This window comes from Styela clava, chromosome 1 (assembly GCF_964204865.1).
Source record: "Styela clava chromosome 1, kaStyClav1.hap1.2, whole genome shotgun sequence".
In the NCBI taxonomy this organism is placed as follows: domain Eukaryota; kingdom Metazoa; phylum Chordata; class Ascidiacea; order Stolidobranchia; family Styelidae; genus Styela; species Styela clava.
Window position 1 is genome coordinate 22163166 of NC_135250.1, and position 18004 is coordinate 22181169.

Below are 18004 nucleotides of genomic sequence, written 5' to 3' on the forward strand. Positions count from 1 at the left end.
CCCATCTGCCTAGAAGGGGGGTCGTCGCCAGGAATTCGACAAGCGACTGTGTATATGGGTATCGTACGAATTTTAGAAAAGTCAACCATTTTAGGCTTACTTTTTCATCCGCTGCTGAACATTGGAGGAATGGACAAAATGACATGACGTATACTGTTATATCATCTGTGATTCCATTTATAAAACGATCACTGAAGGTGTGTGTTGCTTTAGTAGTTCTCCAGACAATTTTCACAATCATATCTGCTACGTTTGGCCAGTATGAATGGTATGAGGCTACATCAGCAACGTTTATTAACCAAACACTCAACGTAATTGCTTGCATTTTTTCTTTCTCCAAATGGAGAACTGTGCTGCTGCCGTGTAAGAAGCAATCACAAGTCGCCCCTACTGATATAGCCATGAGAAGACTTCACCGTCCTCGCCCCCTTCCAGGATTTGCATAAACCTCAGTTATGTGTGAAATTCATTATTAAGTTTAGTCTGGATCTTTTGTACAAAGACCCCGGGAACGCTCAAAATAAAAAATTAATAATTATTCAGTAATAATTATACAATGCAGATTGCGTTAGAAATTCAAACCCGAACGCTAACTGGATTTCCATTAATTTGTTATTTTAAAACGTGGCAGGGTGTTTTCCTCAAACCTCACATTAGTGGCGGGGGCTTTGTACAGAAGATCCTTCAGTTCTTCGGAGGCCGTCGAAATAAAAAGTCAAGATATTTGTCAATCTGAGTTGTTTATGGACCCGGACTTATGGATTGTTCTGTCATTTTATATTTTTTTCCTTTTAACGAAAATCCAATTTTCTCATTAACTACTGGACCAATTTCTTTGAATTTTTCAGTGTTTAAATATTTTAATTGTCACTAGGAGGCTATTATCAATTATTTCAAAAATATATTGTATCGCTTTTCTCATTTTACCGTCGTTATAGGCGATCAAAAGTAGAGAAGGTGATTATAACCTAATTTGAGGACTTTCTTTTCCTACTTCTATCACTTTTATCATAACAAATCACAGCGCATTCGAAAGCGAAATATAATTTATTAACATTAATTTACAACGAGTTACGGGTAAGAATTAATCAACGGCTATCGCTTTATGGAAATTTCTCTAGACATTAGGAGGAAAAATTATTTAGACCAGTGATTCCCAAAGTGGGCGATATCGCCCCCCAATGGGCGAAAACGATACATAGGGGGGCGATTTCGCGAAACCTGTTTTAAGTTCGGCGCACTTAATTCTGTACATTGTGTGCATTTGCAGGCTTGAATCAGGTGGGCGATTATCACACGCGAAAGGATTTCTGAACTCGTCTTCGCAGTAAGGTACGGTAGTTTGGGTATCCCAGTGGTCGGCAAAATACGGCCGGAGTAAAATAATCTGGCCCGGGAAGATTCACTAGATGGACCTTTTTATATAATCTAATACTTTATTTATAATCTACGCTCGAGGAGTAAATTACTTTTTTCACGTAACAGAATTTATCGTGAGAAACGTTTGGACTAAATTTTATTATATCCTAAAAATTCTATTGAACAGCTACTCGTTTAACGAGCCTACAATTTAATTATAATTAGACAAATGGAAACACGAAGAAAATTTGATGCTGAGGGCAGGGGTTCAATAGCGCAGTCAATATTCGAATATATTGCAAAGCAATAGAGAAATAAAATTCATATTCTATTCGAGAGATTCATCACTGCTTAATTTTTGTAAGAATGTATCTTCTTAAAGAAAATCTTTATCGAAATTCCACAAATCATGCGAAAATATTCACTTCGATGTTTGGAAGTACATATTTGTGCGAACAAATATTTTCGAAAATGAACATTACAAAGAACAGCAAAGAACTGGGATTAGTGATGCCCATTTAGAAAATGTTTCAATCTTGGCGTCGTAAAGCTATCCAGCGTGATGCAGCAAAAAGACAGTGTCACATTGAATGTCATTGTAATATTTTTTTAATAAGACGACTGAGTTGAGTTCACGAATTGTCGCAGTTTTCGCGCGCTGTTCCTTTTTTAACTTTCAAAAAATATATGCGACCTGCCAAAGCCTAGCAACGCTGAATTTTGTCCTGCGAGCGACATAAAATTTGCCGACAACCTGTAGCCGGTCGATTGTCGGTCACGGCTTCTTCCACATCCGAGTCCATGAATCCAAAAACAAATGGCTGGGTAGTTATGGACTGGTGATCGGACTGGAGGCCGTGGTAGGATAAGGAATCGGGGATGAATTTCACCGAAGTATTTTGGTGCAGGTCATCAGGCTGTACGAATGAATGAGATGTACGAAAATCATTTTTATAAGTTTGGGAAAATTAACTTTGTTTTCATTATTTTAATGTGAAATGGGGTGAATTTAGGAAGTGAAATGCTATAAGTCAAGAGTACTCGACGGTTTTTGAGGAGGTGGAACCCTGGATTTTTTCATTTTCGACCTCTTATATGGTGAAAAAGGGGTTTTCAGCCGTGCTACTATTGCTATCAAAACAACGAAGTTGACTTTCCACCAGTAAACGGGGTAATTTTAGATATAATAAAAAAAAAACTCGCTGAAGAACACCAAGCTCATCTATCCTCATTAAAAAACACTATAAACTATGATTTGTCTTCTTATTTGGTCTGTAATATATTTGTTTCTGACTTTACATTTTTTCGCAGTGCCGGGGGGCGATGGAGTTGTATAAACTACTTTAGGGGGGCGATGGCCAAAAAAGTTTGGGAACCACTGATTTAGACCACGTAGAAATGCCATTATTGTCGATTTGTTCACGTATTTGGTATCAGTGTTTTAACCCAAAGCTGAGTTACGTGCATACTCAACACTGAGTATTTGAGCGATTACCAATTTGCGGAGTTTTTAATTATTATTTAAAACGAAAATAAGACGAACACGATCTAAACCTAAAAGCATAGAAATGTCAGCTATCCGCTTCGCAAATATCGCATCCCGGGGTCAGTAATAATAATATTGTTCGCTTAAAATTGGAACCGTAATTTACAAACTGTGATACAAATTCTACACAGAAGATAAAAATCAGAATAAAATTAATTTGTTTTGTGATTGCACTCCTTAATAGTTGTCTTCAACGTCTTCGCCGATGTGGAGTCACAATTCTGTACGAAATATATATGAAAACCAAACTACGATATCTGCCGTTGCGTGAGAATTAATATTCGGTAGTGAATAAAAAAGTGCTTTAATATAGTTTAACAACATTAATTGTAATGTTGCCGCCGAAACGATCACGGTGACAAAAAATTTACTGCAACCTTTGATCATGATAAAATTATGAAATAAAAAACGCCGCATTGTTACGGAGTTTTCAGTCTTCTATAAAATTCGACAAAAAAAGTTTCGGCGGCCGACATATAGTATATATATATAGTTTAAAACAACAATACTCATTATTCGGCTTTCGTTGAAAATATTCTAATAACTGGATTAAAAAATGCGATGTTGCCCACCACTAATCACGGCGCATGTAAATATACATTGAATGGCAATAAAAAATCAACTTCATTAGCAATAAATTCCAAGTAATAGTTTCACATTTCATGCATTTGATCGGCGCTACATGCGAGCGTGTTTTTGTACATACAAACGATTATGACGCTACTGTCATCTGCTAGTTCAGTGTTTCCCATGAGTCAGCGGAGCGTTTGAATGAGTCCGCAACGAGCGTGAAATTCACTGCGGGCCGCAAACGTTTTTGCAAAACTTAACTATCCGCCAAGTTACGATTTACGTTAGAATTTACATAAAACATAAAAAGCAAGTTTATTGACATAACATTCATCGAGTCAATAATAACTGGTTACTGAGTAGGTCTAGGCTTATATTCAACTATTAGAATAGCAATTTACTATTCGAAAATTTGGTAACAATTACGCGACAGGTCACTTGCGCGTCGCTTAATCAAACGATGGTATTTCTCAACTCACTTGCGGATTCCCGACGAATAAAGAGTCTGCCGTATAGAGGTTGGATCGGGCCCAAAAATTCCAGCACGACCCAGGCCCGTGGGTATTAAACCCGACTAATTAACTGGATTTGCAGGCCCGAGACAGGAGCAAACCCGAAATTTTCAATTTTTTTAGTTCTTTGAATTGTCATTGCAAGAGTTTAGTACATAGTATGTGTCGTGTTGATGAGGCAACTTCTGTGCTTTTTTACAGACCACGGTCTCTCGTGGCCAAAACACGGCCGAAACGCCTCATTTATAAAAAAAAATAAGCAATAGAGAAGCCCGACCCGAACGTAATGAATGACATTTCAGTCCCAACCCGGCCCGAATTTTGGGTCGCTTTTTTAGACATTGCTAATCGCAAAATTTCGGGTGCTACCAGTGCATTTCCCTCTGAGATTCATTGCTTTACTGCCTTCACATTGGTACGTACACTTTTGGAGCGCCGTAAGTGTTGTACAAACAGCTCAGATTTGTCGAATTCACAAAAATACGAATCAACACAAAATATAATCGGGCACTTTACCAAGCATTTTGTGTCCACGGGATTGACATGATATTTTCTGAGTAGTATTGCTTTTATTTCGTCAACACAACCGCATATTAAAATGCGACGCAGATCACAATTGAATTAATAATAAAGCAAGGCGATGGATATGTATTTTTGATTTACTAACATATACACTTCAAATATATTTTTAATTATATTATATTTTTAAAGTACTAAATCAAGTTGTACTTTCTGAAAATTTATAGCAAATTGTAGGATTTTCTAAGGGCGATAACAAATTCGAAAGATCGCAAAAAATATGTATCAAAACTAAATATAATCGGGCAATATATTCTCGCATCATCATGTTCGCATATTGTCGTGGCATTTTAAAGAAGTAAGGCTTTCATCTAGTCGTAAGTAGACGCAACCGCGAGTTACCATAAACAAAATTAAATTAAAATAGCAAGACATTGTAATTCTTGTCGTTGTCATGGATTGAATATTGCGCAAGAGAAAAGGTCTATACCAGGCTTGTCCATGGGACATATTTTTCTGTCCCATTCCCATCCCATAGCAATTATGCCTGTCCCATCCCATTGGGAAGAAATTCAAAAAAAATTGTTAAATTTGGGTTTAGCGTTTATTAAATAGGACTACATGTACGAAGAGACATGCAAAACAACAAAATTTACGGACTTTGTTAACTTTATATTCATAACTATTATACACGTGTACATCAGCTCCACGAAGTATATTGTTAATGCTGAATATATATTGCTCTCTATAACTAACAAGAGAGCTATGCTCAAATATATGAACACGAAGTCCATAACGAATTGTTTTACCATAATTTTCACGAAAATTATACGGTTTTCGCGTCCCACGTGAAATACAAATGTATGCTGCCCCATACCAACCCATGGGACATTTCGCTTAAACAGTCCTGGTATTGACACACTAAATAAGTCAGCTCTTTTAACGAACGCGTAATTGCGCCAAATTTCCGATTTTGAAATTCTGTTGTGTTTGGTTTCACTGCTTCTTCATACAGAGTACCGTTGCAATAAACGCACTTTGAGTCCGCAAAGGTTTTCGCCGGTGAGAAAATAGTCCGCGACCAAAAAAGGTTGGGAAACACTGCTAGTTATAGCTCTCTCTAAAATTAATTTTCGCGATTTTCAATGTTTTATTTCTAAATGCGGGTACCTGCCGAGTACGGATTAATGGTCGATGTTTGAAATAGTACTTGCAAAATATTCACCAAACACCGTCAGGCAAGGAGAGGCGGGCTACACATAACTGTGTAATTTTGCTGTGAACGACCATACAATTCAGTTTATTAACGCATTACGTCTTCGCGAATTGCACTTTGAGTGCAATGTTTTAATTTCATCGTAACCCCCACAGGAAAAATCCTGGCTGCGCCCTTGTACTGAACATTTGGTAAATCAATAAGCTTATACTTTGAAAACAATTTTCTATACATTATTGAGATTTTGGCACCCAAATCAATTAAAAGCTTGGTTTCTATCCACTGGAGTATCTAGGGTATGGCAGCCATGGCACGTGCCATGGGCGCCGTTTGGACGGGGGCGCAAAAAACGCGAAAATTTTTTATTATATAATGTACACTTAGTACAATTGATTATGACGTCACAATCAACATAAATTAACTTGAATTGATACGGGACTGGACAACTGCTTCTCATATTTGCGCTGCTGTTGCACTGGATTGAAAATTTATGAATATTTTTACAATGAAACGTAGTATACTTGGGAAAAAAGAAAGTGGGGCCCAAGGGAGAAAAAGACGAAAACAGGAGGCAAAGGAAGCTGAAAATTGAGGAATTTTATTGTGCCATTCTTCAAGAGGTGTTCCTATGCTAACAGCCCTGAAAATCCGATTTCAAAAGTGCAAAATGATCAATCAGAGCAAGAACCTAAAGAAGTTGGCCATCCCAAACAAGAAAGTAAGGAAACTGGCCAATCTCAGAAAAAAATTGAAAAAGTTTTGAACGTGAACAAAGAAGGTAAATCTGATATGCCGGGCCTTATTTTAAAACGTGACGTCGGACTTATGCAGTTTGATAAAAGCACAGGAAAACCTATTTTGTCAAATTGGATGAGAGCAGAAATCACCAAGCTTGGTTCAAAATATTTTCAGAACAGTCATGGGCCTTTTCTGCCTAAAGATAATCGTGCAATGAGCAGTAACTGGTTCAAGAGAAAATTAGCAAATGGGAAGAAGTGACACGTTCTTAGCTGATGTATTCGCCTTCTAAAAAAGCTGCTTATTGCATTTGCTGTCTGCTCTATAGTCAAACAGATCAACAATCTTCTTTGCAACAGGAAGCTGGATTTAGTCAGTGGAAAACACCCGAAAGGAGGATCGCTCATGAAAATGCTAAACATCACAGGGAGTGTTTTACAGCGTGGAAAGAACTGGAAAGAAATTTGAGCAATAAAACCGGAATTATTGACGCCGAATTTCACGTACAAATTGAGAAGGAAAGGCAAAAATGGCGTGAGATTCTCAAAAGAATATTGCATGGAATAAAGTATCTGGCGGAACAATACCTCGCTTTGCGAGGGCACAGGGAATCACTTCAAGCAGATAGTGATTCAAATGTTGGTAATTTTCTCGGCTTAATGAAATTCCTTGTCGTCTTTGATCCTGTGCTGCGAGAGCATCTCGGTTTCATTGAAAGCCATCGACATTCAACCTCTTACCTTTCTCCAGACGTTTAAAATGAATTTATTTATCTTATGGCATCTCATGTTTGCAAAAACATGATAGAAAAAAATAAAAAAGCCAAGTACTATGGTCTTATATTTGACTCAACTCCCGACCAGGCGCCTCGAGAGCAAGTTTCAGAAGTTGTGAGATATGTTGATATATACTTTGACGAGAAAACAGTTTGTGTCAAAGAGTCCTTTCTGGGTTTCCTTCAACTTCATCAAAAAGATGCTGCAAGCTTCGTTGAAGTTATTATGCAACAACTACATAAAGATGAGATAAAAATAGAAAACTGTCGAGTGTTATGACAATGCTGCTGTAATGGCGGGACATCGAAATGGTGTACAACAAAGGATACACGAACAAAACAAGCATGCAGTGTTTGTTAATTGTGACAATCATTCTCTCAACCTTATAGGAATTCACGCTGCTAGACAAGACACAGATATGGATTCTTTTTTTGGGACCATTAACTCATTGTACAATTATTTCTCCCGTTCTACGAAGCGGTGGGAAAAGTTAAAGGATACCGTCCCGTTGGTGTTCAAGAACAGAAGCAGTAAAACCAATTGAGTTATATCTTGAAGAAATAGTACTTCTGCTTGAGAACATGGTGGAAGATGATAGTCAAACAATCGACACCCGGAGCGATGGACAACAAATACTAAATCGTATTCTGACATACAACTTTATGACACTTGTAGGGTTTTGGAAAAGGCTACTTATACCAATTGATAGAGTTCAAAAACGATTACAGGATAAAACAATGAATTTTCACAACGCAGCCCTCGATTTGAAAGGCCTGAGAGATCATTTCAACGATGAAAGAGAGAAAATAGTTGATGAATGCCTAAAAAATCTTTGCGACAAATGGGGCGTTGAATTTGAAAAGAGGCCGAGGCGCAAAAAAAGAATAGCTGGTATAGAATATCCGGGATGCAGGTTTATCCGCGTGATCAAATGAAGCGCGTCATAAAAGGAGCTTTCGATCGTCTCCACAAAGAAATGAATGACCGTTTTTCTCGGTTATTTGACATCGATGTCAAGTTTGGATTTTTGCTTGATGTCCAGAGACTTTGTTATAGTCGTGACTGTGGACACTTACAGTGGCTGTGTGATAACTTAGCTTCTGTTTACAGTGATAATCTTGACGGCAAGCAATTATATGCGGAAATCATTGATTGCAAAATGTTGATTTCAAGTCGTACCAGCGTCAAGTTATTGCGACCTGAAGATCTCCTTACCTTCATAGTCGAATATGGGGATGAAAGTGTATTTCCCAATCTCCGAATAGCTTTGCAAATTTTGCTGACAGTGGCAGTACCCATAGCAAGTTGCGAGCGATCGTTTAGTAAACTTAAATTAATTCTGTCATACCTTCGATCTTCCATGAGCCAGGAACTGTTGTGTGATCTAGCTTTATTAAGTATAGAGAGAGGCGAAACAAAGAAGACAAATTTTAATGACATCATTGACGAATTTGCGTCAAGAAAGGCACGGAAAGTACTATTCTAAGATATTGTTTTTTTCCGATCGTCCACTGCCTATTGTTTATTGTGCCGTTATTAAATTGCTTATTCTGTAATTAAATTGTGTGGTTGAGAGCAATCAATTTCATATAAACGAAAAAAGAGAAACATGCGTAGGGGGCGTATTTTTAAACGTTTGCCATGGGCGTCATTTTACCTAGATACGCCACTGTTTCTATCAATCATTAAAAAACAATGTTTAAAAATACTATTAACAGAATCACAATTAAATTTTAACAGAAAATACATTTTGCTCATCATCACTTTGTTTTTGTGATGACAACACTTGTCTTGTAGTCTTTTGTTTCAATGACCTACACATTTTCATGGAATGATTTCTTTTATTACATGCATGACAAATACGATTTTTAGCAGGACAATTCCTACTATATGAAACATGAGAATTTGATCCACATCAAGTACAATGTTGTTTAGCATATGATAAATTTGCTTTTTGGTTTTTCCATTGATTGTGATATCTTTGTCTTTGAATTCCTTGCATAATAGGATTTTCTTCTTTTTTTGAACTTTGGTTTTCCATTGGTATTCGTTTTTTTATGAATACGATGTGATTCTAATGTGAAGGTTCAATTTGACAAGCCAGTTTTACTGCTTGATCCAAAGTCAATGTATCAGATTCCGTTAGCAACCTTTCTCTTATTCTTGGTGAGATGGTTTGTTCGACTATTTGACCACAGATCAGATCATCTGACATATATATCACCAAAATCACACTCGACGTATTTTATTATTTTTTTGTGATTTGATTACCAAGATGTAGAAAGGTTAGGTTCGCTCTTCAGTATGTTCGACCCGTAGTAGTATATATTTACGGTTCGACTTTCATCGCACGTTCACTCCGGATATTGGATTTCTCCAGAACAGCGTTTCCAAAACTTTTTCGGCCACGGAACACTTACACTTTTTATCTCGCCTCGCGAAACACCATAATATGAAAGGGTAAAATTAATAAAGAAAACGGTGTAATGTAGCGGTTCCCAAATCCCAATGGGTTCGTCGTGGCGAGTTGCCAATTGAGCCGCGAAAACCAACAGAATTGCGTTAAACATAGGGTTACCATATTTTTGTGACTTCAAAGCGGGACGTCTCCGAAGACCAAAATCCCTTAGATTTGATTTTTTTTAACTTTGTATTTTCCGATTTTACTACATAGGCCTACATTTGATTAACTTAATTTTTATTGACATTATTGTCATCGGCAGTTCACATATTCTCTGACTAAATAAATGGTTTAAGGATAATAAGGATAAGATTTACATATTTATCAGTTCAACATTTTCGTTTAGGCATTTTAACAGATAATTTAGATAACAATATTAAACGAAACAAACAAAATCACACATTCACCTTCAGTGGGAAGTCTACCGGTACGCTACGCAGCCAAAACATGCTAATTGCTAATGTTCGTGTATTATGCTGGCTGAACGCCAAAGGGGAACTTTTGACTGACCGGTCGGGACGTCGGGACAAGATTTTAAAAAGTGGGACCGTCCCGCCTAAAACGGGACCCAGCTAAACATACCTAAAATACGATTGAATATTTTACACATTTCATTTATAACAAATGTTTTATTGTTTCTTAATTTGAATGCTGTGTAAATTTATCAACAAATCCATTTTACCTTTCTATGTTGTTTACTTTCCATTACGTAGTGTTTGCCTCTAATTTTACGTCTAATGGAGATAGACAGGCTTGTCCATGGGACATATTTTTCTGTCCCATTCCCATCGCAACATAGCAATTATGCCTGATCCATCCCATGGGATTTCCATTGGAATAAAATTCAATAAAAATTGTTAAATCCATAACGGAATGATTTACCATCATTTCCCAGAAAATCATACGGTTTTCGTGTCCCGTGGGAAATACAAATGTGTGCTGTCCCATTCCCATGGACAAGCCTGGAAATAGAAGTAGTTGCTGCAACTTCGTGAGCCGCAGTTTATTTATCTGCTGAATCGAGTTTAGCGGATATGAGTAATTTTTTTAGCATTTCATAGAAAAACCAGACAGAGACGGCGTAAGAAGAGTTGACCATTTGCTGCTATTTTTTAGAACTTCTTGTTTGCCTGTAGCAAAACCAAAAGGATTGCTGCTATTTGATAAAAAACTTAACAGTCAAAGAGCTAGGCTGACAGTTGACGAAAATGCCACTACCCTCCTTTGATCAGTCCGTTTCAGGCCGGCGGTGACGTGAACGGTCAGTTGGGCGACAACTTCACGATCTCTCGATCGCCATGGCGACCCATTTAGACGTATTTTTGATTTATTTCCCACGGAACACTCGGAAGATGGAAACAAAAAACTATGTATTTAAAAATAAAATTGTTCGATTCCAAAATATTCTAATGCGAAAATTCCGTTTGGCATTGGAATTTATCTGGCAAAAAAAAAAGACGCTCGCTGAACACAGTTTGGGAAACACTGCTCCAGAACAAAAATCGTATGGACCTTTTCCCGAGCATCGTTTTCCTTGTTTACTTCGTGACATTGGCCAATCAGCAAGATGCAAAAAGTGACGTAACAATGCCCCCTTTTCGCATCCGCTCAGACACTTTTCTCACTCAGACAGATTTTTAAGTGTGGTTGTGAACATTACCTCGTTTTCGCGTTTTTGAACTCTATTCGTTAGTTTTCAGTTGTGTTTCGGAAACTTAAATATAAATCAGATAATTCAATGATCACTCTGTCTTCCTAGGAGTTTTAATTTGATTGCAGTAATAAAAATTAGTGTAGAAATAGCTGTGATAGACTAGCCTGAAATTCTTTACAGGTACTTTTAAAAAAAGATTGTTGTATGCGATGAATCATAATGATGTTTTGTAACACATACCCCATTTTACAGGCGCCAACTCGCAAAAGCACTCTTAAAATAGCCCCGAAAATTTTGCAATGGACCTTTCCCCGAGCATCGACTTCATTGTTTACTTCGTGACATTGGCCAATCAGCAAGATGCAAAAAGTGACGTAACAATGCCCCCTTTTCGCATCCGCTCAGACACTTTTCTCACTCAGACAGATTTTCAAGCGTGGTTGTAAACATTACCTCGTTTTTGCGTTTTTGAACTCTATTCGTTAGTTTTCAGTTGTGTTTCGGAAACTTAAATACTAATCAGATAATTTAATGATCACTCTGTCTCTCTAGGAGTTTTAATTTAATTGCAGTAATAAAAATTATTGTAGAAATAGCTGTGATAGACTAGCCTGAAAATCTTTACCGGTACTTTTAAACAACAGATTGTTATGTGCGTTGAATCATATTAATGGTTTTAAACACACACCCCATTTTACAGGCGCCAACTCGCAAAATCACTCCTAAAATAGCACTGAAAATTTTGCAATAGTAAAGTATAGGAAGATTTTGCGGGGGTCAAAGGTCGGGGAAAGGTCCATGGTAAAGTATAGGAAAAATTATCCGGGGGTCAAAGGTCGGGGAAAGGTCCATTGAGTTGAATACTTGAGTGGTTCCTGCGCGTGCTGTAGCGATGGCGACGGCATCTGGTGAGTGCGCGTTTGCAATTTATTGATTAGTATAAAGTCATTTAGATTCCATAATCATCATTACAGACGACGTAACAATTGACGGAAACAAACATGAAAGAAGTCAGGAAGCAAACAAAACCTAGGTTTAATGAGGTGTTGCCAACATAAGTGGTACCGGTACATGGTCACTCACCAAAATTGATATCAATTCACAGTTCACACGCAGACATACAACCACAGAGATGAAATAACATTAAAAAAAAGAGATAAAACTAGGATAAATTACTTGATAAAAAACAAAAAAAGAAATGAATAAAAAGTTAATAATAGCCACACTAGGTATATTCAGATATTAATAATGCTATAAACAGTTTTCTTAACTTTACATTCTTAATTTGCATTTTCGTATATTTGTGCTTTGGCAATGCATCAATCTTTTTCTATATAAATGCAACGAATTTTTATGTATCCAATAAAAAAATATTGCTCAATACAGCAATATGACAACCACGGCCACAAAAAAATTATTGAAATATAAAATTCTGGATTGTACAAAGTGTTGTCCTATTCTTCTTTTGATCAGTGTTTTCATAACATGAAAACATTTAAAGGTTATTGCCCGATTTTGTATGTGCATGTAAATTTTATTGTGTGTTTCAACTGTTTTTGGTGAATAAGCATGTAGGCCTACTTGTACGTTTTTAACTCTGTCCTTTAAGTTATGCCCGTCTCCCAGGTATCTCTGCATTTTGTTTGTTCGTTTGTTGTTGTTTTGTTTCATGCCAGAGCAACCAAAATAAAATTGATTGAACTTTGTAAGGATTGCAAAATTGAATACCATATTTAATACACAGAAGTGGATAGTAAATTTTTTTTCATTAAAATAGGTTTTTGACAAGCTGCATGCATCCATACCTAAATCCATACCACTAAATTAATGCATCCATACCAAATTGCCCAACTGAAAATTGCCACAAACAAGATGCATAAAGGGGTGGACCAGACCTTCATGAGAATTTACATCTATCTTAGAAAGAGTCATGATAACATTCCTTGCCTATACATGGATTATTTCCGCATTTCAAATTTTAGAGTTATCTATGTTCATTTCTTTCGGTCTTCGGGTGACCAGTTAACAATTCATTTCTATATTTTTTCAGAAGGTCGTTTGAGGGTCTCTGCGAACCCAAGCAACTACTCTCTTGATCATTTATATCCACGAATAAAACAACCTATAACAAGTGCTCCACCGTCGATGAGAAGAAATTATCATTTGAATGTAGGTAACAAATCACTTCAATCAAAAATGAGAAAACTTTCAACAAAAAATTAGTACAATATTTGTAGTGTGACTCCTAAATTCATTAGACCAGGCTAGTCTAATGCGTAAAGAATTTTTTAAAAGTTAGAATCGCAACAAAATTGATGGTTTGCTCATAAAATTTCCTTGCAAAAAAATCAGCACATATTTAATTGGCTCATTATTGGATTTACCGAATAACGTCTTTCTTCATTTTAGTGGCTGTTTCTCTAAGCTTTTCGCAGGTGAAAGTGTCTTGAAAATGAGTTATTTATTTATTGCGAAATGCACACAAAGTAGCAAAATATGGGCGATTTTACTAATGTATGAAAGTTTATGATATGCTATCTAAATATTTGGTTAAACCTTTGTGTTCTATGATAAGTACCGGTAGGTATATTATGGTATCCTCGAAGTCTACACGAATCTTGTTTGAACCTTCTACGTCTAATGAGAATGATGCAAACTTTTGGAATTTCTCCGTTAAAATATGACACAGTTATATGATATTCCTAAGTTAGAGCTTCTCGAATATTTCCTGTAAATGCATTACTTTGAAGCAAATTGACGACGATTTTTTTATTAATTTTTTGACGATAACATATTCATTCATTTGCTTTTGTATTATGCTTTTTATTATTAAATATGATGTACAAAATAACTAATGGGACATGTTGATGTTCAAAACTAGGCATTTTTATGGAAGCACAGGGGAACAGATCATGAATTGATTAATGCCATACAAAATTGTAGTGAAAGAAGTACTAGAAAGTTTAGATATTAGAGATACCCAGTGGCTATTGGACTTTTGGTGCTCAACGCTATTGCTTTCCCTTTAACTACTATCATGTTTTTGTATGATTTTTAGCATCCTGATCTTTCAAAAGGCCAGAAAAAATATCTATGGAGCATTTGTTCAGCATACAGTACTGCACAGATGAAACGTCTTGTTCAAGACCAATATTTGAAACAATGCTGGTATGAAGCCGAGAAAGGTATGAGATCTTGATATTGTTTTCATTATACATTGGATGAAAGTTGTTGCTAAATAAAGTTGGTTCATAGGTGTTATCACCTGTTACAGTTTATAGCGCAGTACATTGTTCTGATTGTATCTGTGAGGCTCGGCAGTTTGCACATCATGCTAGTTGTTGGTACACACTTGCAATTGCACCTCTGATTACCCTGGGATGGTCCACAAGATTGAATCCTGTGGGAGATTTGCTGGCTCTTTTCCTTGCCTTCATAACGTGGTTCAAGCAACTGCTGGATCTGAATAGTTACGGCTTCCTCCACCATCAAGTCCATGCATATGGCACAATAACTGGTTAACTCTTGTACCTGATATATAACCAGATGAGAGGCTGTGGTTCACCATATGTATAACCTACCATATTACCGACATTCCTCTTTTTTGAAAAATGTGAAAATCCTATCCTAAGTATTTAGTGTCTGCATGACTTCCTAGACCTGGGACAGTCAAGATGACTCTTTTTTTTTTTTTTCACTGGATGTTCCACATCTTGGTTCTGAACAAGGCTCCATACAGCAGGAACCACTGGCTGATATTTGAAGAGCCAAAAAAATGCTGGTACCCATATCGCATTCCTCAAATTTTGCCAAGTATCGATATATTAGTTTATTTATTGTTTAAAAAAACTATGGCATGATGTACAGGGTGTTCATAAAGTCATGAAATTTTTAAATTGGGGAGAGAATTAATCGATACCATATAGTATGTTGCCCCCTATCCGTGTATTAAATGAATTAAGAAAACTTAAACAGACACTGATCAAAACAAAACAGACCTGGTTGAGATATATTGAAAACTGATTTTTCAATAAATTGAAATTGTAACTAGACTCAATGAACACCCTGTATATTTATGCATTATCAATTTTAAAACGAGAATATCGGTCGGAGACCGAAACCTTATCGATCGAAACTGCGGTTTTGAATCATGACTCTATAGTGACCCCGCGTGTCCCATCACTAATTAATTAATAACTCGCTAATTATACGACATAATTCATCCAAAATCAATAGGCTTCTTGTCCGAGATATGATGAATGCTCAAGCAAAATTTGGAGCAGATTCAACCTCGCCTTCTTGAGATATCGCGTTCATCTAACAGACATACAGACAGACAAATACCTATCAACATACTTACCGATCTTAAGATCGATAAGTAATAAATTTAGATGCTATACTGAACTAAAATCCAACTTTTTAACCAGGTATTTTACGAGTGGATGATTTGTACAAATACCTGCGTTACATAGCTGATCCAACAAAGCGGAAAAGACAATTTCAAGAAAACCCAAAAATGTGGCGTGCGAGGAGTGATCAGTATAACTTCAGATATCATCGAGAGCATGTTATCAACCAACCGTTACCTGCTTTACCTATATATGTGGAAAATGAGATTAAAGCACTCACAAGGCAAGATGTCATCATAAAATAAATAGTTCCATTTAAATGTTATCCTAACCTGCGATGCCATCTTAGTTGAACCTAATGGTTTAACAGCTACGCCACCTGAATAATTCATCTGCTCTGAGCATAATTGGAAAGAATTTGAATATGCCAAAACTCCTTATTTTTGCTACTTAGACTTTTGTTTTGATTGTGACCATTGTAATGATATGTGTGTGTTGCTGATTTACATTTTCTCTTGTTATAGTGTTTAGTTTTTCAATTTTGTGAAATTTTTCTTCAACAGGACAATTAGTATTCCTGTTCAAAGAAGATACGTAACCAAAAATAGAAGAGAAAAAGTAAAACCAAAACCAGGTAAAATAGTAATTTGTGTAAATGTTCTCATGCTCACTGTCAGAGATCATCAATCAGTGTGCTCACAGGATCGGCAGTTGGCATATTTCGCACCATTATGGGAACACACATGTCATCGCATACTTGATTATCTTGTGGGTTTTGCAGTTTCGAATCCGGTGGGTGGCGAATATGTGTGGGGGGATGGCTGGACTCTTCGTTGTTGTGGGGTGGTTCATGTACCCAACTGCTGGTCAGTTACAGCTTCCACCACAAACAAGTCCATGCATCTGCAACAAATACTGGTTACCTATACCCATATCCGACATGGACTGGTAACGGAACCAAAGACTCATCATATGATTGAGTAATCTTATCATCTTTCTACTCTTCCATGATAAATGTGATAAGGATAAATCTCATTCCATATTGCATACTTCACTTAAACTTGCCCGTCCTTAAAATGTACAATTCAGAGGTTCTTTTTATCTTCAAAATAATTTTGATCCTTTCCATATTTTCCTTTATAGCTTAGGTCACGTTCGGATTTGAAAATTTATGAGATGTAATATGTTTGTATTAGCCATCAATTTTTTGTTGTGAAGAAAAAACTTTTTTCAAAGCTGATCCTGATTCAATGAAACTCAAAATCTGTCCCTTAATTTGAAAGATTTTCATTGCAGTTTTGTTTGATATGATGATTTTTAGAAGCTTTATATTCAAGTTTATATAAGAAAAACATGTTCCACCATCAAATAACATAGTAATGTGCTTAATAATCCTTTTAAACTTGACCAAAATTTGTGGTATATACTAGCAATGTATAATAGTAACTTGACTAACACGCCTTTTTCATTTTAGAAACATTTCCACAGAGTAACAGGGAGAAACATGCACGATTCGTACTTCCACCTGACAACCCAAAAAAGAAATGGAATTGAACCAATCTTGTAGAATTGAAATTGCCTTTTTATTTACATGCTTGCATATATCATGTCTTTCACTGTGTAGCTGTTTTACCTATTGAAATATTTTCAAATTGCTTTTGATGTTACCTTATAAATATATGTCATTTTTCTTATATATTTATTGCAAACACTGGGTGTCATGAGAGGGGTTTGAATCGCTGCACTAAACAAATTTCGTTGACAATAATACATTATACCTATTACGCCGGTCCTGATCACAGTTGGATTCTCTGCTTCGCGGTGCTTGTTGTATTCGGTGATATGTTTGGAATTGTTGTGCTACCAGCAATGAAATAACAATATTATAGAGAAATGAAATGCAAACATTTCCAAATCAAAGAATATTTTGTCTTGTAGAAATGTATGTTCAACCACAAAACGCGGGAAATCTTTTTTGTGTGATAAATATAGGGATGAAAAACAGGCCTTCCATATCACTATCAGAACGTAGCATGAAAGTGTTGTAAGAAATATACCTGTAATTCTATAATTGATTAATAATAATATTACATATTTTAAAATACTGACCAAACTACTGCAGTTTGGAAGTACTGGTCCAGAGGTACCGTAACTTACAGACTTATGGGACGCTAGAACACAAGCAGTTGCAGACAAATATTTTCTTCAGTTGTTGTGGTTGGGTGACAGGAAGTACTGATTATATATTTAATAGGGCTTTAATACTGTATGGGAGTACATGTATGAGGTGAAGTGTATTTGAAG

At 36.4% G+C, this 18004-nt stretch overlaps 1 protein-coding gene across 1 annotated transcript; it reads left to right on the forward strand.

The window, feature by feature from the left end:
• The first annotated feature begins 12149 nt into the window (after positions 1 to 12149).
• On the forward strand, positions 12150 to 17396 carry LOC120348685 (uncharacterized). The gene is made up of 6 exons (XM_039418888.2): positions 12150 to 12259; positions 13402 to 13520; positions 14410 to 14536; positions 15779 to 15983; positions 16264 to 16334; positions 17175 to 17396. Exons 1-6 carry the CDS (start codon positions 12244 to 12246, stop codon positions 17252 to 17254), a joined length of 618 nt encoding a protein of 205 aa, XP_039274822.2. The 5' UTR covers positions 12150 to 12243; the 3' UTR covers positions 17255 to 17396.
• The last annotated feature ends 608 nt before the right edge of the window (positions 17397 to 18004 follow it).